This window comes from Leptodactylus fuscus, chromosome 8 (assembly GCF_031893055.1).
Source record: "Leptodactylus fuscus isolate aLepFus1 chromosome 8, aLepFus1.hap2, whole genome shotgun sequence".
Taxonomy (NCBI): Eukaryota; Metazoa; Chordata; class Amphibia; order Anura; family Leptodactylidae; genus Leptodactylus; species Leptodactylus fuscus.
Genome location: NC_134272.1, coordinates 54446644 through 54469441, shown reverse-complemented (window position 1 = coordinate 54469441; position 22798 = coordinate 54446644). Strand labels below are relative to the sequence as shown.

At 40.7% G+C, this 22798-nt stretch overlaps 1 protein-coding gene across 6 annotated transcripts in view; it reads left to right on the top strand.

Moving 5' to 3' along the window:
• The window catches only part of CLEC16A (C-type lectin domain containing 16A), a 183005-nt gene that overhangs the window by 110469 nt on the left and 49738 nt on the right, over window positions 1–22798 (top strand). For all 6 annotated transcript variants that reach the window (XM_075285768.1, XM_075285766.1, XM_075285767.1 and 3 more), the window contains 3 exons: window positions 9706–9857; window positions 10888–11092; window positions 20073–20237. In XM_075285768.1, the coding sequence (XP_075141869.1) occupies window positions 9706–9857; window positions 10888–11092; window positions 20073–20237 (522 nt within the window). The remainder of the gene's footprint in view (window positions 1–9705; window positions 9858–10887; window positions 11093–20072; window positions 20238–22798) is intronic.

The following is a 22798-nucleotide window of genomic DNA, read 5'->3' as shown; positions in this document are numbered from 1 at the left end:
TCATACAGTAAAAGGTTCTCTATATCACCAGGATGTTGTATTCTGTAGGGTTTAATCCAGCTATGTTCATTGTGTATCCCCTGATATAAATCTTTCAGGTCCAGTCCCTTCTTCACATCAGACCATTACATTATGTGGTATTACATTTAATCTGCTTGGTTTACCTGGAAATCCCATTTACTAGCATAGTACATCTTAGCTAATTCCCCCTTTGTTCCGCTTGTCATTTTCTGCTGACTCCAGACATCATTGCAGGCTTTGTGGATAAGAGAAATGATTGGTGACGTATTTGTCGAAGCTGTCAGATGTGCTTATTGTCACCTTGGATAGATTAGCAAAGATGAATGTTGACTCTATAACTAGCGGTACTGAGCATTGGATCATACCAAGTGTCTGCCCCTACACAGGTTGAGGTCATTGTACGGCTTGTTCTGTCATGGTCCCTGTTATATTGGAAATTGTAATGGCAATGCTGGATCACCAACTACTTCCGACCGACCATATTTACTATATTTCTACTTAGAATGGGGTCTGTTATTTTGATGGGAAGAATGTGCTGTAATTCCTATGTAATCTCGCACAACTGCTAATGGTAGTGTGAACCCCGCCTAATATGGCTCATGGCTGCCAAATAACTACTCCCTATTCCAGAAACTGAAGGCAGAAGTAGAGCTTGCATCAGGGTTCTGGTACGTGAGGGGTCCAACGTCTGCTGCATAAGAAGACACTAGAATTATAAGTCGTACATACTAGGCTAAGGGCTTTAACACATGTTTTAGAATTTGCATTTTGGCCTCAGGAACTTGGCTACTTTATAATTTTTGACATAGAAGGTTACATTAAAGGTTTTCTTTGGGACTTTGGTATTGACTGCTGTGGCCTCTTGACTGCTTACCAAGCCCAGTGCTGTGCATTGTATAGCGGCTGTGCTTGGTATTGCAGCTCATCCCCATTCATTTGGCTGGGATTGAGCTGCAGCATGGCTATGTAACCAATGGTCATGATGTCCTTATCCAACAGGAACTGAAACTCATTCGAGTTCCATAAGTTTTCCTTCAAACGCTAATCGTCGCACATTCTGGATAGCTTTACCAAACTATTATTGATGGCTTATCCCAAAAATGACCATCATTATCCTAGTACCAGAAAGCCCCTTTAAATCTCTGCTAATGTAGCCCAATATGTTGGTTGCACATTAAGCAACTTTATACGATTAGATGCTATACAGTCATGGCCAAAAGTTTTGAGAATGATACAACTATTAATTTTTACAAAGTCTACTGCTTCAGTTTTCCTAATGGCAATTTGCATATACTCCAGAATTTTATAAAGAGTGATCAGCTTAACAGCAATTACTTGCAAAGTCAATATTTGCCTAGAAAATGAACTTTATCCCCCAAAACACATTTCAACATCATTGCAGCCCTGCCTTAAAAGGACCAGCTAACATCGTTTCAGTGATTGCGCCATTAACACAGGTGTGGGTGTTGATGAGGACAGGGCTGGAGATCAATCTGTCATGATTAAGTAAGAATGACACCACTGGACACTTTAAAAGGAGGCTGGTGCTTGGCATCATTGTTTCTCTTCTGTTAACCATGGTTATCTCTAAAGAAACACGTGCAGTCATCATTGCACTGAACAAAAATGGCCTAACAGGGAAGAGTATCACAGCTAGAAAGATTGCACCTCAGTCAACAATATATCGCATCATCAAGAACTTCAAGGAGAGATGTTTCATTGTTGGCAAAAAGGCTCCAGGGCGCCCAAGAAAGACCAGCAAGTGCCAGGACCGTCTCTTAAAAGTGTTTCAGCTGCAGGATCGGGCTACCAGCAGTGCAGAGCTTGCTCAGGAATGGCAGCAGGCAGGTGTGAGTGCATCTGCACGTACTGTGAGGCGGAGACTCTTGGAGCAAGGCCTGGTCTCAAGGAGGGCAGCAAAGAAGCCACTTCGCTCCAGAAAAAACATCAGGGACAGACTGATATTCTGCAAAAGGTACAAGGAGTGGACTGCTGAGGACTGGGGTAAAGTCGTTTTCTCTGATGAATCCCCTTTTCGATTGTTTGGGACATCTGGAAAACAGCTTATTCGGAGAAGACGAGGTGAGCGCTACCACCAGTCTTGTCTCATGCCAATTGTAAAGCATCCTGAAACCATTCATGTGTGGGGTTGCTTCTCAGCCAAGGGAATCGGCTCTCACAATCTTGCCTAAAAACACAGCCATGAATAAAGAATGGTACCAGAATGTCCTCCAAGATCAACTTCTCCCAACCGTCCAAGAGCAGTTTGGCGATCAACAATGCCTTTTCCAGCATGATGGAGCACCTTGCCATAAAGCAAAGGTGATAACTAAATGGCTCAGGGAACAAAACAGAGAGATTTTGGGTCCATGGCCTGGAAACTCCCCAGATCTTAATCCCATTGAGAACTTGTTTTCAATCGCCAAGAGACGGGTGGACAAACAAAAACCTACAAATTCTGACACAATGCAAGCATTGATTGTGCAAGAATGGACTGCTATCAGTCAGGATTTGGCCCAGAAGTTGATTGAGAGCATGCCAGGGAGAATTGAGTTTTTTGGCAAGGATTTTGATGCTGAATCCGCCTCAAAATCAGCCTCCAAAAAAAGCTTCCCAATAGAACACTAGCAGAAAAAGGAACCCATTGAAGTCAATGGGAGGCTTTTTTTTTCCCACGTGGATCGTGTGTGGATTCAGCATCAAAATCGGCACCAAAAAACTCATTGTGAATGGACCCTAATACTGCCAGAAATAGCCAAGTACTTTACTCCATGTGCAAAGAAGAGGAGCAGATCTCCTTTCATGAATGAGTATCCTTTGTCATTGCAATGTTCTACCTGCAAGGCCATGACTATATATAATTACATGGAAAATTGCAAAAGTTTGAGAAATTTTTTTAACTCTTAAGATTATTCATGCCATGTCAATTTTTGCTAGATTCCAGCATGCATTGGGTCACAGTACATTTCCCCATACTTATTTATAATACTTTGATATGAGGTGAATCACATGAAGGTTGCGAGCGCTCATGAATATGTAGAATGCAGAACCCAACATGAAAAGGGGAAATGATGGTTTTCTCTCCACCATGAAATGAGCTCACCGCAGCAAGTTTGGTTTTGTAAGCTGTAAACAGATGCTATTTATGGGTAGCCCCCTCTTGTGTACTAGGAGCTTTATCAGCATGTTCCTGTCTTCAGAAATGAGTCAGGTGTTCCACAGAATGCCAGACCAGAAACGTGGAGGGTCCATTTACAGGAAACCCTAGTGGAGCTTACGTGCTGAGAGAAAATGTGGCTCTGCACACCCTGAGCCTCATGAGGAGCTGTAGATGTGTCAGGTGGCTAGATGAAATCATATCCAGCTAGCTGTTGGTTTTGCATAGGCTGCGAAAGTATTCGCCCCTTTAACTTTTCAACCTTTTACCACATTTCAGGCATCAAACATAAAGATATCAAATTTTAATTTTGGGGGGGAGGAATCAACAAGTGGGACACAATTGTGAAGTGGAATGACATTTATTTGATATTTTAAACTTTTTTAACAAATAAAAAACTAAAAAGTAGGGCGTGCAAAATTATTTGGCCCCTTTACTTTCAGTGCAGCAAATTCCCTCCGTTCAGTTCAGTGAGAATCTCTGAATGATCCAATGTAATCTAAATGACTGATGATGAGAAATAGAATCCACCTGTGTGTAACCAAGTTTCTCTATAAATGCACCTGCTCTGTGATAGGCTCAGGGTTCTGTTTGAAGCGCAGAGAGCATCATGAAGACCAAGGAACACATCAGGCAAGTCCACGATTCTGTGGTGAGAAGTTTAAAGCTGGATTTGGATGCAAAAAGATTTCCCGAGCTTTAAACTTCCCAAGGAGCACTGTGAAAGCAATCCTATATCACGTGGAAAGCTAGTACACATTAAGTGCTTCTCTATATATTTAACATAGAATGTAGAGCTTAGAGCTGATACTTAAGATTACTTTAGGTCACATCCTCTGCATCCTCAACCCACTTGTAACAAAGTTGCATTTTCCACCCAAATAAAAAAAAAATACCCATTTTGACTTTCCTTTCAGATCCAAAATAAAAATTTGAATGAATTTCTGAACTAGAAGGAAAAAAGCAAAACTATCTTGCATGCACTGTTAAAGAGCAAAATCTATTGATCTATCCTCGAGATAGGTGACTTGTATCAAATCTGTGAAGGTCGAATACTTGGCACCCTCATTGGTTGGCTGTTCTCAGCAGCTGATACACAGAGAATAGAGCAGGAAGCAGGTGTCATTTAAATGAATGGGAGCTGAGCTGCAGTACCATTTATGGCCACTACACAGAGAACAGAGCTGCCTGTTTCCTGCTCCATTCTCTCTGTGTCAAGTAGCCTGAGAGCTGTCTGTACATTGTCAAATTATTAGCATTTTATGTGTTCTAAAATTAACCTGCAGGTCATATTTTCCTCATAACTCGGCATAGTTGTTCTGCCTCTGAGCCAAAGGTAATCTTAAGATTTCTGATGAAGTTTTCATAAGAACTGAGCTTTATACTATAAATACTGCAAGAAGTGCTGTTATTTAGCCGAGACCAAGTTCTGTGGTATGTAGGGGACTCTGTAGTGTAACCATGTGAGACCAAGGAGTATACTCAAGAACCGTATATGTTCTTGCGAATGTAGTCTGTTTTTGCAACATTTTTTTTTTTTTTTTTCACTTTTCTTGCTAATCTGTATTAAAGAAATTCTTTAGTATATCAGTTCACTTTCAGTCTCCTGACTAATCTTTAGTAACATTGGCCATATATATTAGACACCTGACTGCCAAGGAAGCCTGACTCTTTCCCCATACACGTGCACGCTACCTTGACCAATGTGCATATATTCTCAATAGGGAGAGGTGAACAAGCCACTGCTGGGCACCTTTAGAGGCAGCTTATGCCCCCAAGACAAACTCATTGTAAATCCAATGTGCTCCATGTTTCTCCTTCCTGACATCTACCACCAGGGGAGAGTCAGAAGGCCTCCCCTAGGGGGTATAGTCTACAAGTTTGTTTCCAAACATATCCTCTAAAAAGTAGCAGAATGTAGAATTTGATTCTGGGTTGGTCAGACTGTAAAACAAAGATCTGTGAAAATGAAATAATTCAATAAATTTACAAAACTATTTAGGGCAGGTTCACACCTACGCCACTGTTAGGTCTCAGTCTTCTGCCAACAGGAGACGGAAACCCGGTAGACAGTGTCCGCCCGGGAGCGCCTGTTAGTGTTTTGTGGTCTCCGCGGCAAAATGTTTTTTTTGTTTTTTTTTTAACTGAACACAAAGTCCTGCCTGTCCAACTTTGTGTCCGGTTAAAAAAAACGGTTTGGCCGCGGAGACCATAAAATGCTCACGGGCGGAGACACTTTGCAGACCCATTCAAAAGACTGCCAGTTTCCGTCTCCTGTCCAGTTTCTCGGGCAGAAGACGGACACCTAAAAGTGGAGATCGGGTCGCAGGTGTGAACCCGTCCTAAGTCTAGGGACTCGGATTGTGTAAGAGCAGCTTTTTTTTTTGGCTAAAAAAAACCCTGCAAAGTATTTCTACCATTTCTAATACTCCCATTGAAATGTATGGAGCAGTGCACACGCTGTCTGAACACCGCTCCATTCAGAATGGTGGGCAAAAGTCTCCTAATCAGTGGGGGTGTAAGTGGTCAGTCCTCCACTGATCTGCAGATTATCACCTATCCTATGTATAAGGGATATCTTCCATTTGTGGGAAAATTCCTTTTAACTTGACTCTTCCAAAGTGATTGATAGTTACTCCATTGTGGAATGTTACTATAACCTTGGCTATGATTTGCTGTGATGTATAGAGTGTAATGCTGAAGTGTAAGAACCCGATAAAGCACTGGTCTGGTAGGCCTGCCATGAACACCATCATGTAGTAGATGTAATGCTGACCTGTTACATGTCCAAATGTCAGTCCAATTCACTGATGTGCAGATGGTGCAGTTTCTCATTGCAGGTAGCAGCCTCTATTGTGTTTTTCCCGTTGTCATTAACAATTTCATCACACGGAAGTCCAGAATTACTCTTCTAAGAAGGGCCCATTGTTACATTTGTCAGGCAGGGCTATTGATCTTGGAGTCAATGATTCTTGCGCACAGTGAGGGTTCTTCCGAGAAGAATACTCCAGGCAATCTATAAGAAGAGCCATGTGGGACCAAGCTGAACCGTTGTAATTGCATAGTTCAATGAAGGGTGTTTTCAGCAGAGCCTCATAAATGTATGCTTATATCTGCTCAAAACATTTAGCTTTGCTGGAACTTGGGTGGAAAATATATGATGTCTTTTTAGATCGAAACCTACACTGAGACAGAGAACTAGATAAAGTGGTCAAGGGACGAAAAACCAACCCAAATACTGATCATCCTCGAGTCCGTCTTCATAGAGTACATCCTGCCGATCAGCTGTTGACAGGGGGGGGTTTGAGGGGAGGGGCATATTTCACTATATAGTATTACATGCTGAGCCTCTAAAAGTTTTAGCAAAGGGACAGAATTGGTTAAAATAATATAAGGCAGACCATGCAATCGGTAATGTCCGTGAGAAGGGAAGACCCCGAGAGTACATATAAAAGGATGGCGCTGCTTCTTAACCAGTTCAGCTCTGTTTGCCGATGTCATATTTGGATCTTTGCTTTGTTAAAGCAATCTTTTTGAGCTATTGTGGTTTTCCAAAGTGATTTCTTTTTTTTTTTTTACAGACACAAAATTCTATTCATCACAATTAATTTTAGGCGAATCCTGAAAATTGCTTTTATTTTTTCATTATGGGAATCTCTTTTGCACAGATATATTGCAGCGTGTTTCTCCATTTGATAGGTGTTCTTCAGAATCACGGAGATGATATTGTGTGGCTGGAGTTAGACTTCCCTGGGGACAGCTTTTCTTTGTTTCTGTATAAAATCATGCAATTCCTAGGAGTAGAAGACCTGTGGTTTCTGCAGAACTCATTACAGCCTCGTTGTAGCCGTGTGTAATGTATGCACGCACTGCACGCTCCTCTGATCTCTGTATAGTCTTGTTCACTAGAAGTAATTCATGTGTTATTTCTACTGAATTGCTTTATCTCTCCCCCCCCCCCAGCCCATTTCTTTGCAAATGTATGTATTTCATTGTAATTGAGGTTACATACAGTACTTCAGTATATTTCCTAAGTGTATCATGGAGTCAGTGGTCTTATTTTATCAATAGATTTTTATTAATGTTACAGTAGCTTTTTTTCAGGGAAAATGGCAAGTTTCAAGATTTATATATGAAATGCACATCAGATATTGGAAATATCCCACAATTACAGAAGAAGGGGGACAATAGGGGCCACACGGTGGCTCAGCGGTTGACACTGCAGCCTTGCAGCGCTGGAGTCCTGGGTTTGAATCCCTCCAGGAACAACATCTGCAAGAAGTTTGTATGTTCTCCCTGTGTTTGTGTGGATTTCCTCCCATTCTACAAAGACATACTGATGGAAAAAATAAATAAAATAATTAAATAAATAAATTAAAATAAACAAATGTACATTGTGGTCCCTACAATAAATAAATAAAATAATAAGAAAAACAACCAACCTATTGTTGCGGGCCCCCCTGATCTCTGGGGCCCCATACTATTGCTAGGGCTGTATAATGGCCAGAACAATCTTTTATTATTCCACTGCAAATCTTGCTGTAGATTTTGGCACAAATCCACAGCAAAATACAGATTTTACTGTAGACCGGAGTGAAATTCACAAAATATATTGACCTTGTGCAGATTTTAACTTTGCAGGCTTCAAAATTTATTGGTAAGTCTGTGTAGAAAATTTACAGCTGATTTGCTATGTGTGTATTTACCTTATTTTATTTTTATGGAAGGTCTTTGATGTCTTTGTATCTTTTTAGGATGTTATTATTAAAATCTTGCTGAAATATACCGGTACTTCATCTGTATATGTGTTATGCTCCAGGCATTCATAAGAATTGTGGTTCATTTCTTCCAGAGGAAGAGATGTTTCCGAGCACTTAGGCCGCTTCTGCTGAACAAACTGCAAGCTACAATTGGTGGTTTACACTGAACCTTTTAATTAACATTATTGATCTCTGCAAGCCACCAAAGCAATTACAGTAAATGGGCTGTGAAGTGTATTTCCACGCTTAGGATTCAGCAGGCAGCGCTCCAGGAGTATTTACAGCATACACAGGATTGTGTGTTACTAATGTATTTCCTGTGCTCCGCTCCGAGGTGCTCGCAACGAAACAGGAATCCACCCAGATAATTGATAGCTGACATGGCGGTCAGTGACTAAAGAAAATGTCCATGATAACTTTTACTCACTTACTTATTTTGGAAAGATTTTGATGTACGAGTACTATAATATTATTTTATTTTTCTTTTATAGAAAATTCAATTTGAATTATGGGACAACACCTATATTATTTATTTTACTTACTTGTATAGCACCAACATATTCCACAGTGCATTACAGATATTGTTAGTCACTGCCCCATATAGGCCTCACAATCTACAATCCCTATCAGTATGTTTTTAGAGTGTGGGAGGAAACCCACACAAACATGAGGAGAACATACAAATTCTTTGCAGATGTTGTCCTTGGTCAGGTTCAAACCCAGGACTCCGGCGCTTCAAGGGTAAATTGTTAACCACTGAGTCACCATGCTGTCCTGTATACTGTATATATATTCTACAAGTAATAGCTCTAGCTTTCAGAGGACCGAAAGAGGAAGGAAATCTATGTATAAAACCAAACCACTAACCCTGCCTAGACACCTTTTGACCTTATCCAATTTTGCCCAGACCCTTTGCGCCCACCCACAGTACAGTACCCCGTTAGTGCCCTCTTAGTGCTCCACATACTGTATAACATTTCCCCAGTGGCCCTCACATACTATAATGCCTCTTTATGGTCCGTATGGTATTATTTGCATTCTAATGGCTCCCCCAAAGTATAATAATGCCCCTTTCTTGTGGTCCCAACACTATAGTCCCCCTTATTGTGGACCCTACAACATAGTGCTCCCTACTTGCGGCCCTTACAATAAAACGCACAGTTTATTATTTTTTTTAAATAAAACCTCACCCTGTTTCCCTACAGTCTATTCCAGTCTCTGCTGCTGGTGGCTTGGGAGAAGCAGGCCCAATGTAGTGGCATCACAACATCGCCCCACCTGGGAGCAGAGAAAGGGGCTACATGGTGTAGTAGGGAGTGGATGGCTCCCTGCTCCACCATTGTACTCAATACAGATGCGTTGAAGCTGGGACGTAACTCCCATCCTCTGAAACAATGGGAAAGCACGTGAACTCTTGGGCTTTCCTGCTAAATTGAGGATGATTGATAGGTATGACTTGTCTATTATCTCTATCAGCTCATGCACAACCATATTACCCCCAAGCCATTCCTGGTGTATGGATGGATAAAGCGTTCTGTAATTCTTGTCCAGTGCTATAATTTGGCTCTCCTATGAACAGGCTCTTTGTTTGTCTTTCCGCTATCCCTCTGCCATCCCACTGCAGTTCACAGGTGACTTCAATGGAAACATTGACGTCACTCACAAGCCACAATGTTACTGCAGGGGTCATATTATTATACCCTGCAATCTAATAAACTATCATGTATTTGGATACATTGTTTAACCAAACCCTTTTTTTCCTTTTAGATAACAGTGATTTAATAGCGTGCACGGTAATAACAAAGGATGGAGACCAAGTTCAGAGATTCCTGGCCGTGGACATCTATCAGATGAGCCTGGTGGAACCGGATAGTAAAAGGCTGGGCTGGGGAGTTGTGAAGTTTGCTGGCTTATTACAGGTTAGTGTGATATATTGTCTTTATACTTCCGTCTGATACAGCCACTGTACTGGAAAGCTGAACACACCTGGATAGGTGTCTAGAAGTGCTTGAAGTGCTCATTTCTTTTTATCAAAAGGCTTTCCCCACTGTAATGTGATCCCAGGGTGTCTCACTGATAAGATTTACAGCAGTCAGCTGTGATCGCTGGAGAGCCCCCAGCCCGCCAATATATGTGCAGTTACCCTCCAGCACCACGGAAAGCAGCATTACTCAGTTCACATTGAAGTCCGTGTGTAATGTATTGATGTGTTGTCTCCTGCATTAACATGTTAGAAAATCTATTTTTATTTTTCCTTGTAAGAAATGGGAGCAATTGATCCTATTAAAAATTACATCAGTAGGTCATCAGTATCTCATTTGTGGGGTCCAATACCCAGACCCCACATAGATCACCTGTTGCAGCCTGTATGTATCATAGTCTGTGAATGGGGAATGTGTGTAGGCCGCTAGTATTCAAGTAACAGGAGCAGTGCTGTAGTTGCCGAGAACCACAGCTATATAGTGGACAGGGCTACAGCACCGCTCCTATTACCTGCATAGGAGCAGCCTGCATGTGCTCACTGTCTACTGCAGCAGCAGCATCCTCTGGAGGCTGTTGGAACAGCTGATCTGTGTGGGGTCCGGGCATTGGACCCCTACAGATCAGATACTGATGACCAATCTTTGGATAGGTCATCACTCCATTTGGAAGAAAACCCGATGGGTTTAAAGGTGAAAGTCATGTTGATCAATGCTGTGTTATTAGAGGATACCTGCAAAGCAGCACCAACTTCCATGCCCTGCATGCTAGCTGAGTGCCATGGACTTGTCACTTTACGATTACATTATATGGTGTTACTGTTCAGTATGGAACATAATTTAGACAAGTCATGCTCATTTGAATGTAGCAAAATACACAACCTTATACATTACACATAGGTAGTTTCTTTCTACATTCAATAATTTTACAGACCTTTTCATAGTAATGTCTTATTCGTTTTTTCTCTAGGATATGCAAGTAACGGGTGTAGAGGATGACAGCAGAGCCTTAAATATAACTATCCATAAACCAGCATCAACTCCACACTCCAAGCCGTTTCCCATTCTGCAAGCTACATTCATCTTCTCTGACCACATCCGCTGCATTATAGCCAAGCAAAGACTTGCTAAAGGACGTATTCAAGCCCGAAGGATAAAAATGCAGAGGATATCTGGTAGGTGCCATACCCTTACAGCATATACTCTTACCTGGCCTACAGGTTTGTGTTGGATCACACTTCAGGAGGGATTAAATCATTTCTAGGATATGCCATGACATTATGCTGGGTGCCTGACCAATGGATGGGACCTCTGCCAGTCCTGAGAATTAATAGACAATTGCTCCTGCTCTGTATAGTGCAGACCCCATCCACCTTATGTTCAGACGAGGGTCTCTGCGTTGCTTTTCCTACCCAGAAGGTGAATGAAATCTGCTCTATACAGGAGAATGTGGTGATGCAGTTGCAGCGCTGAACTAGCCCTCCATTATCCAGCTGTATCGTATGCCATCCTTAGGATTGGTCATTGGTATCAAATCATGGGGGTGCTACTTCTGGCTTCCCCACTAAACAGTTGTATCACAGCTCCATTCTCCATGGGAGAATGGAGCTGTGAGAACTTCCACTACACAGAACAGAGCTTTGCACTCTTCACACAGTGGGGGCTCTATATTTCGCAGATATAGTGAATTGACCCTCCCCTACCCTCATTTTCTGTACACGTTACACAGCCTGTACACCGTAACAGTCGATTAAAGGCAGAAACCGCTCTCAATACAGAAACAAGAAAAAAAGTGAAAAAACGCAGGATTTCACAAAAGGGGTTAATAAAGTGTATTCGACACAAATACTGCCAGAAAATCTAAAGTTGTCCAAAAGCTTAGTTAGGCGTTAAATAGCAATCTTGAACATTTTGTCTACACATCATTTATTTGTATTCCTGCAAATTTTGTTCTCCTCGTGGGATAAAAATATTCCTTAAAAATGGCAAGGCGAGTTTTGTTACCCTTCCAGAAAGAACCTTTTGCCGGGGCAGATATGACATTGTTCTCCAGTGGCTTTGAGAACACAAAGTGGAACCAAAGTCTCACAAATGGGGGGGGGTGATAGGTAATAGCCAGTCCATGGTTGGAAGTTGGCTTTCTGGTTTTTGATCTTACGTGACGGAGTACATACACATTATTTTATGTTGTTGAGACTTCTGTGGTTCTCTGTTACAGTGTAGTGAATAGTTTTCCATATAAACTGTTTTAAAAAAACAAATGAGTCTGTTTCTTAGCAAAAAAAAAACCCAAAAATGTGATATTGCCAAAAACCGCATGTTCACATCACATTGCTTATGTAAACACACCCCAATAGTTTAAGACGACCGATCACCTTACGTCTTACACTAAACCTCAGAGCTGTCCTTTTCAGATAAAGACCCAATAAACCTACTGATAGGCATATGCCTAGTGGCAAAACCTTCACAATGGGACAGAATGTTTTCTATTTGTATTATGTTGAATCTGGTTGATCTACAGCATGGATTTCTACAAAATGTTCAGATAAGTGGGACACGCGCAGAAGTATGCCACATGTGAATTTAGTCTTAAAACTAACACTTATAGGAGTTGTGCAGAACTTAAAAGTATAGCTGATTTTTTTCTTCTCAGGAAGGGACATCACGGCCACTGGTCACATGCCACATCTCTGCCCCACTGAAATGAATGAGACTGTGCTGCAGTATTGCCATGTGATCTAGGACATGTCACTTCCCAAGTCCTGCACAACCCCTTTAAATGGAGTTTAGAAAAAGGATAGGTGCTTTATGCAGAATAAATGCAATGCCCATCAATGGGTTGTGCCTGATTATTGCAGCTCACCTTTTCTGAGATAAGTGGAGCTAAACTGCAATACCACAAACAAACTGTGGACTGGTGTGGTGCTGTTTTGTGACAAAGCAGACATATTTATGTCCTTTACAACCCCTGTTTTTGTATATAGTCTACAGCATCATTGCCAAAAAATATTAGTGTGCTTCTTGCTGAGATGTTGAGATGGATATACAGTATATCAGCCTTACCACAAATATATCTCATCATAGTTTTCATAGAGGTTGTCTAGAATCACAAACACATGGATTCCTTTTTCCGAGAATACACGAATTCATGTTAATAGGTTGAGTCAGATACGGACTTCGCTTCAATACAGCCCGCGAGCAGTTGCGGCATTGTTTTTGGAAGAAAGCAGACATTTTTCTAATGCCGGGCAAGTAACTGTCACAGATGAACCAGAATTGGTATATTATTAACATACTGTAAGTGGAAATGACTGTTTGGTTGAACAATTACATTTCACGTATTCTAAGAATTATGTCACTGTGAGCAATTCTAGGAAAAGTGTCCCCAGCGAATTGATTTTTATCCCTATTGATTTGCTGGGTCATCAATTATTATGAATCGTTGAATGTACAATAATGGCACGTTTTATAGAGCTGTAATAACTTAGTTATGGTAGTCGATATATTGTCTGTCACTGAGATGGCGTCTCATAATTGTAATGCTTCTGTAAAAGCTGAAAATATTAAATGTCTAATGAAAACTTGAGAAATGGTATCAGACAGGACAGGGATGAAAAGTCCTAAAGGGACTATGTATCTAGTAAATGGGAATAGGCTAAGAGAGTACTAGCCATACATAGGAGTTTCTGCACCCTTTGTTGTCACAGGTTATCTGATTTGTAGTAATGTCTAATGGAAAGCAGGTCAAGGACTCCAAAAATTTACATTAAAGCATACCTCCAGTTATAAACGACTTTTCATAAATGAATAGCATGGGTTCATACATGAAACGTTGTAATATATCTTATTAAATAAATAGATTTTCTTCTCCACTTTTCAGGCAGAGTTACCCTCTATATTTTAGTCTATGAAGAGAGGAGGGGGATAGAAAAGACTTAAATACTTGCTGGTTTTACACTCTACTATTCTGTATGCCTTAACACTGCTAGGTTTATACACAAGAGGCTATTAGTGCACAGAATGTGGCAATAAATCAACCAGCCAGCAGGAGAATTTCTACTCCACCCCTCCCTTCTCCATAGAGCTCTGCTTGTGATGCTTAATACAGAGACATAATCTTATATAAACAAGCAGTGAGATTGAAGATAAGGAGCCAGAGAACAGCTTAAAAAGAAGAGAAAGACACAGATCTCCTTAATAAGATATATTACAAAGTTTCTTATATATATACATATACTGTATATACTATTCATTTATTAAAAGTTCTTTCTAATTGGAGGAACACTTTTAGATGTATGTATTTGGATGCTGCTTGTGCCCCTCTGTACAAAATACATTATATGTATTTTCAGACTGTGTAGTTAAAACTGTATCTGAAAAACATGCAGTTTTCATTAGTTTTTAGGGTGGTTTTCATTTTATAAGTGAAATGCCTGAAGCGGTTTTAGCTATCCGCTACAGTACAGTTTAAAAAATGTTGACTCAAAACCTAAAGAAATATTTCAGTGTTCATCAAGTTATAAATAAGCCTCTGATAAATGGCTTGTACAAACAAATAGAAACTGTGTATTATATCTTATTAAAGCAAAATGTTCTTTTCTCCATTTATCAGGCTTTCTTTCCTCCTCTCTTTACTCCTTCTGTCATCACTGTGTTTTCTTCACTTCCTTACCCCTCTTTGTAGTATGTTAGAAGGAATGCTTCCATCTATTTTCTTGTACTAGTGATAACAGACTGAGTAAAGGGGTTTGGCTGATAAATGGAGAAAGAAGCATTTTGTTACGGCTCTATTCATTGGTATAGGACTATTTAGCAATACAAAACTCTAAAGCTGACAGTATTTTCTGTCTGTCGTAGAGTAAGACATCCTTCTTCTATAAGTAGACAATGTTGCCCTCCCTTAAACTTTACACTGCAGCTTTGTTCTGTATGCTTAGATTGGATGTTGTGTGGGGTTACAAGGTTAGCAGGATTTTACTGACCACAATAACAGCATAGTAATAAACTACTTGCAACTAAACCAGCTTTGAGAAGAAGCAAACAATCAGGTTGCTGCCTTATATCATGTGTTTTTGACCAAATCAGGCTGAATCTAAGGCCTTATTCACACATCCAAATCTCCAATCTGTGCCTTTCAGGAACAGCACCCCACACTACTTAGCACGGTTTTGTATGTCTCTGAAAAAACAGATGACACACAGATGCCATTTGTGTGATACATCAGCATCCATGGGGAAAAATTACATGCTAACCTCTGAATAAACACCTTGAACTATTGTGTATGTATGGCGTAAAAAATGTGGACTCCATACATATGTGAATAAGGCCTTAGTGCAGCATTTATGTAGCTCTAATGCATTCTGCTAAAGCGGTCCATATACTATATCTACAAAGGCTGTTGGCCGCTATTCCTCATGTCCCCCCCCCATATACATGCATTCAGACATCTCTAGTGGCCGCTTATCTCCACAATTGAAGCAAAGGCACGGCCATGCAGCAAGATGACATTGGAGACGCAGTTGTTCAAATCTATGGAAATTTTTTTCCTGAAGTTGTTCCTGTTTTTATAACCCTGTCACCTAATTGCAGTGTTTTTACCGACCACAAGAGGCATGTTCTGAGGTTTTGTTTTCCCGTTAACCCATACAACCTATTAACATTTCCATCTGAGCTGTTTGTTGGAATTTGACATATTAAGTCAGCTTATTATTAAGTCAGCTTAGTCATTTACATATATTGCCAATTCTGAAAGCCCAGGAGATCACCATGTAAGCCAAGTGCTCAGATCAGTTTGGGAGTGGATTTCTTCTAAGTACTCTGGGTTCTTTCCACACTTAGTAAATACTGTATATTGATAGGTACATTGGCTTCCTAAGAAATTGGTCATACTGTATGAGCTGGGGAGTTGGTTGAGAAGGATTACCTTCTGTGTACATGATGGCACTATACAGACTTGGGCAAATAAATGTATACACACGTGCTTGGTGTCCTGCTGTATCTGTAGTGGCCATACACCTTCAATAGCGGTCTACTGACCCTTTGTTCAGCTGAAAGCTATAGTTCACATCTATGCTCAAGTGTGCATGTTTTTCGGTCGGGAGATTAGAATATGCTGGAGCCAAACACCTCTGTTGTCTTATCTCCTGGAGAATCAAAGGATTGGACATTACAAAATTTAAATTGTCTCTAACTTTTCAGACAACTTAGTCTCATTTCGTAGAGCATGTGATTCTGGACTATAATTTAATACACTTTAATTAAAAAATGTAGCTGCTTTCTGCCTGAAAAACTTCTCTAAACTTTCTGCCCTTAGGTGTCTTCCTTCTAGCTAATTTACAGTTCACTGCCTGTTACCAGCCATGGTTTGTCCATAGATACATTAGATAAGTAGGATGGGATCACAGTGAATGCTGATGGGAGGGGTTGATTCCTCTCACTAACGCCACATGTTTGGAAACTGTTGCCATGTGCAAAGGACTAAATATTCTGCAAATCTCACATTTTACAATGTAATAAAAATAAAGTGGTATAATTGTATCTAATCCTTGCTGCTTGTGTGAATACAGATGGGTATTCACAAACAGCAAGCAGCTTTCCAGACTGTGCTCATAGATTGTTTGTTTTTTGTTTGTTTTTTCTTGTGTTTTATCTGCTTGGTTGCATGTATTTGTCTTATATTTGTCCTGTATTTGCAGTCTAGTGTCCCTTGATTTTCTATAATATGTTCAACTTGGGTTTTTCCCATCTATTTCTTTGGTATCATACAGTTACTCCTGGCAGAATGGTAGAACAGTATCAGTATTGCATAGAGGAGGGAGCAGACCGCTCCTTATTGCACGTGCCCAGAGCCTCAGAGACAAATACAATAAGTGCTATAGTCCCTCATAAAGGGATTTATTATTAGCTGAAAAACTGTTAAGACACCATATATAAAGACTTATTCAGTCATAGAACAGACTGCTCAGGAAGACCCTGCACTTATTGCAACTTTTCATGAAAACTCAAGTACCCTTAACGTCATCTGTTGGGGAAGAGTCAGTAGCTCTATACACATTGTCTAACCAAAATCCCTAGTGAAGGTTTTATAGGTCAGGCATTGACGTAAAGGTTACTGACTTATTTATACAACTAGAAAGACAGTTTACTTCCTTCTGGATAATAACTAATTTACCATATGGGGACAGTTTTGATATAGAGAACCAAGGACCTATAAATATCTTGCACAACTTCCCTTGATATTATAGGGGTTTTCCATGCTATACATATTAATGACCTCTCCACAAGATAGGGCATCCGTATTAGATTGGTGTGGGTCCACAACCTGCCCCCCCCATCCAACTGTTCTCTGTAGCTGATATACATATATCGGTGCAGGAAGCAGACAGCTCTTTTCTATGTGTAGTGGACAAGCCAGGGTACTGCAGGTCATCCCAACACCAAAACCATACAGAGAACTAAGCTATCGGTTTCCTGCAGCAATATCTATGCATCACCTGTGTGAAGGGCTGTTCAGTGAGATTTCAGCTGATACAGCCCTACTGATCTGATATTCGACTTATCCTTAGACATAGGTCATCAGTATTTTTAGCATGGTACACCCCTTTAACCAACTGATATTTGCAGTGACTCCCTCTACTGCAAGCAGTTTTCCATGTTGTCCAAAGTGGAATAGCCCCTTTAAAGGGAACATGTTACATGGAAATACTGTACAGTCTATAGGCAGCATGTTATAGAGCAGAAGGGGCTATGCAGATTGATATATGGTTTTATGGGGAAAAATTCAGTATGGCCTGTGATTTATCCATTGAAATCTCTGCTCTTGCTATGCTAAGAATGCAAGAGGATGTCTTATCCTTGATTGACAGCTAACTACTCTTTACATGGTCATAGAAGGGAAGCTGTCAGTCACTTATAGGACAGGTTTACCCACAAAGCTATACATCAATCTACTCAATATAGCATGCTGCCTATAGATTGCACTGCATTTTTCATATGTCTGGTTCCCTTTAAATCAGATTTTTCAGTGCAATATCTGGTTGGAGTTGGTTGCATAAATAAATAGTGTACTGGGTGTACATGAGGAGTAAGACTATAGTTCTGCCCTTTTATATGACTTTGTTTTATACGTTTTAGCAGTTTCCCCTCTGCAGTCTCTCTTTGTCATTTGCATTTCTTCCTGACCTGTTGGGTATAGTCTAGCTGCTGTATTACTTACAGAAAAAGACAAGTATCTGCCCTATAATGGTTTCCCTCTCACTCAAACAGCCCCAGGACCATGGAGGAAATACTGTATGTAGTACTGATTTAATTAAAGTGCTTTGGTTGTGATAGAAAGCTCCTATTTAGCTCTAGCACAAGACTAACGCTAGGTGCACGCCTGCACTTGGGTTTCCACTCTTTGGGCCCACTGGGGGACTCAAAGAACATCAACCTAATCTGCTTCCACCTGGATTCCGCCCAAAAAATGCAGCAAAAAAAGTCCAATTCGGGGACAGAAACTCCGAATGGAATGCAGGCGCAGGTGTGGACCTACCTAACCTCAGCTTGTCTTATTATCTCTGCTCTCCTGCACTTCCTGCTCACTTCTCCCCCCTCTCCGTAGACTTCTATACACCTGTGTAATCTGAGTTATGTAACCTGTAGCCTACCTTGAGATGCATAAAGCCAGAATTTTCAGAGTGAGAATCATTCTAAGATGGAGGGGGAGCCAAGAAATAGCCAAATAAGAGCAGGATACATTTTTCTGTGCTAAGATATATTTGTTTATATAGCAGAAATTGTGTGACAGAGCCCTGTCTTTAACATACAGAACAAGACTATTGACGTCTATGGGTACAGTGAAGTATATGTTTCTTATATGGTAATGTTTGGCTGGTGATATATATATATATATATATATATATATATATATATATATATATATATATATATTCGTGATTTCCTGTAATCTGAATGATTTCCCACTAATTCAGGTTTTGTTTTCTGTAACTTGGAGAAGTGACCTCAGAGTTGTAACCCTACTCACTCTTATTAATAATGGTTTCATTTTGGTCATGACTTGGCTGGTAGCCTGTATTTATAAGAAGCTGGAAATATATGCAAAGTCTATGTGCATTTAATGATAGCGGTTACCACTCTGCATGAGACTGCTGCAAGGTCTTGATATAGCAAATTTGTTAAAAATAGTGACACCATTTCTTATATACACGTTAAACTTTTTTTGCTCTAGATAATAAATGAGGGCAACCCTTTTTTAGGCTGAGCCCCACGTTGCAAAAGCACAGCTTTTTTTTTTTTTTTTGCAGATTTTGTTGCGGTTTTTTGAACCAAAGCCAATAGTTGATATAAAAGGAATGTGAAATATATAGGAAGCTCTTGTACTTCTAACTTCTGTTCAATCCACTTCTGGATTTGGTTAAAAAAAAAAAAAAAACACAGCAAAATCTTCAACAAAAAAGCCCTGTTTCCAAAACGTGGGGCCTCAGCCTTAAAGGGTTTTCCCCACTAGCAAAAGTTGTTTAAAGGGAGCATATTAAACCAGCAACACAGTTAAATAGGTCAGGCTCACCTCAATGTAATCCCTTTTTCCCCATGAAAATTTCTGTCTCAGTTATTGAGATACTAGATTATTATACAATATACAGGGGAGCAGTGCATTAGTTCAATGAGGATGGCTCCCTTGCTCAAAACTGCTACGCTACACACTGTCTAATATGTTGGGGCCAAGTGAGATTTCAGCTTCGCCCCCTGGCTCTTTGACTTAAGGAACAGAGAATGGAGGAAAGGTTTGTTAGACCAGTGTGGGGCATAGCAGGTTGGAGCAATGGAGCCGCCTTTGGTGCTCTAGACTGTTCATTTGCATATTGTGAAATATACAAATATATGAAATATGTATCTGTATTACTATGCAGCTGTAACTCACTGAAATTTCCCCACTGTGGGACTATTAAAGGATTATCTTATCTTATCTTATACTAGTATCTCAATAACTAAAGCATAAATTTTCGTGGGGAAAATGCAATACCTACAGACATAGCCTATGGCCAGAACAGCACTGTTTCTGGGGAAAAAAAAAACAGAGCCTATTTTCTTCTCTATGAAAACCTTTTGCCTTATTAAGTTAGTAAGTGGCATTTTTTTCTCACCTTTTTCTAGTTCTATTAGATCTACCAGTCCAGCCATCGAAAGAAGTGGTTGGTTTTGGACATAGCTCTTCATCAGCTCAGCATCTGCCCTTCCGGTTTTATGAACAGTCTCGCCGCGTTGGAAGCGACCAAACTGTACAACGCTCTGTCTTTGCGTCAGTTGACAAAGTACCAGGTATGATCAAGGAAAAACAAAACAGAAAGAAAAGTCTACTTTCACTGCATAAATAAAATGCCATTAGTTTGTTGTACTGTATTCTGCTTTATTTACCTCCTTGAATTCTCATTTCATTCCCTGGTCTTGTCAGTAGGATAAGCCTGTAAATCTATAATGTAATTTTGCAGTGTAACCTCCATAGGGTAGAGAAACTCCTGTATATATGTATTTACTTGCAAAAACTTTGACATATCCATGATGTGTAGGTATTGTGAATGGTACAGTACAGTATATCACATAGGATACAGATGTCACCGAATTACATGTCACTGTTCCTCTATAAGATTGTTGCTTTTTTGTCCATACTTTTAGTAATACAGGGCTTTAACTTAAAAAAATAAAATAAAAAAAGTAACAATAATTACATGAATTCAGTTAAGGGCTAGTTCACACGGGACAAAAGGGTCAGGATTTTGACGGGGAATACGCGTCAAAATCCTGCTGCCTCCCATTGAAATCAATGAGAGACAGTCATTTCCTTTTTCCGGGAGCGGTTTGTTCCTGCTCGCCGAAAAAAGCGAGCTGCCCCTTCTTCAGGCGAATTCCACGGCTGATTCAGCTGTGGCGTCTGCCTCGCGACACCACCCTCCGGACTAGGCCCATTCCTTTGGGCCTAATCCGGAGCGGAAAGCCGCATTGGGATGCCAGTGCACTACACCAATATCCCGTCACGGCAGCCGCGACGGAATGCATTCATGCGGAACCCTGTGTGAACTAGCCCTTATAGGCTTGTGTATGTACTAAGCTACCAAGAGGAGGAGTACACTTGGGTGGCCAAGTTTAGACCAGGATGCTTGATCTGTGTACCATCTGCATTTACATAGTCACATTATTAGGATCTGTAAATTTGGCCAAAACATGGCAGTTTTTTCCAGCCCAAGCTTGAACATGTGAAATCGGCCTACCATTGTGGACAGTTGTCTTTACAGGCACACTAAATTTAGAAAATACACACAAAAAAATCTACCAAGGGACAGATCCTATTCATATAGGGACATGGACGTCATCCCCTTTTCTCCTATGTTCTCTGCCGGGTTTCTACTGGACCTCTGGTGTTAGGAACATGCTGAAAATGCAGTACACTAAAATACTGTGTGAAAAAAAACTTTACACACGGGACTATTTCACAGTCATGTGCTGCTCTTCTTCTAGGAAAAACAGTTTATGTCGCTGGAGCCTGGGGAAGATGGGAAAAAAAAAAAGAAACGTACTCATTAGAAATGAGCGAACACTGTTCGGAACAGCCGTTCCGAACAGCACGCTCACAGCACGCTCCCATAGCAATGAATGGAAGCGGCCGGCACAAGGGGGATTAAGCGGCCAGCCACTGGCAAAGTCTGCATGCCAGATGCTTCCATTCATTTCTATGGGAGCGTGCTGTTCAGATCGGCTGATCCAAACAGTGTTCGCTCATCCTTAGTACTCATCTATCCCTGGCTCTCCAGTATCCCAGGCAGCTGTCCAGTCCCGTGGGTCGTTCCGGCAGAAGTCTCAACAGCAGCCTAAATAAAGGACCTGGGACATGCCCGGTCCTTTCGTTAAGCCATTGATTGGTCTTAGCAGTCATGTCTGCAACAAGGAATTTGGGACGTCAAAGGTGTTTATGAACGTATATAAGTGACATCCTGGGTCCTTTCCTTAGGCCCTACATGGACTTCCACCAGAAGAAGCCCCAGGGCCTCATGGGACCAGACAGCCTCCTGGGTCACTGGTGCACCAGGGACAGGTTTTTTTTTTTGTTTTTTTTTCTCGTTCCCCGACCTCTGGACAACCCTTTTAACGTCCAGTACATGGCCCCATAGACTTCAATAGATCTATTGTTAACGCAATGGCACTGTGAGCAATCCAAGAGGAAAACTGAATTTTCTATTTACTGGCCCAATTTGATGGAGTGCTCCATAGGCCCATGTCTATATGGGATACGTGAAAGCAGATTTTCCTCTGGGATGCACTCAGCCATGAATAAAGAATGTAGCCTTTCTCTAATAATTAAAGGGACTCTGTCAGCAGTAAATTCATTATAATCCTAATCCCAGAACCTTGAAGAGGTAATTCTACAGTTTCCAAATATGACAGATTCAGTGATTGACAGGAAATTGGAGCTGAATAACTGAGACCTATTTGGAAACTGTAGAATCTCCTCTACAAGGTACTGAGATTAGGATTCTAACTAATTTATGCTGACAGACTCCCTTTAATTTCTAGTTGGAATTTTTCCTTTTATAATCTGTGCCCAGTGACCTGATACGGAGCTCACCTGTTATACGTTTTCCTTCTGATATCAGGTGTGAGATCAAGGATTATGTTAGACTTATTCATCAGCTTTTAATAGCATGAATTCTGTTATCTTATATCAGCAACATTTGCAAATACAGTTAGGTATTAGTTCCTAGGAAGGGTGAGGTACAACGCATTTTCACATAAAGGACTGTCAGACCTTAGTGGAGGAGGGGTGTTGATTAAAGCCAAGGTGTTATAGCTTTGGAGCTTTTATAGTATATAGATGGTGCAAGCCATCT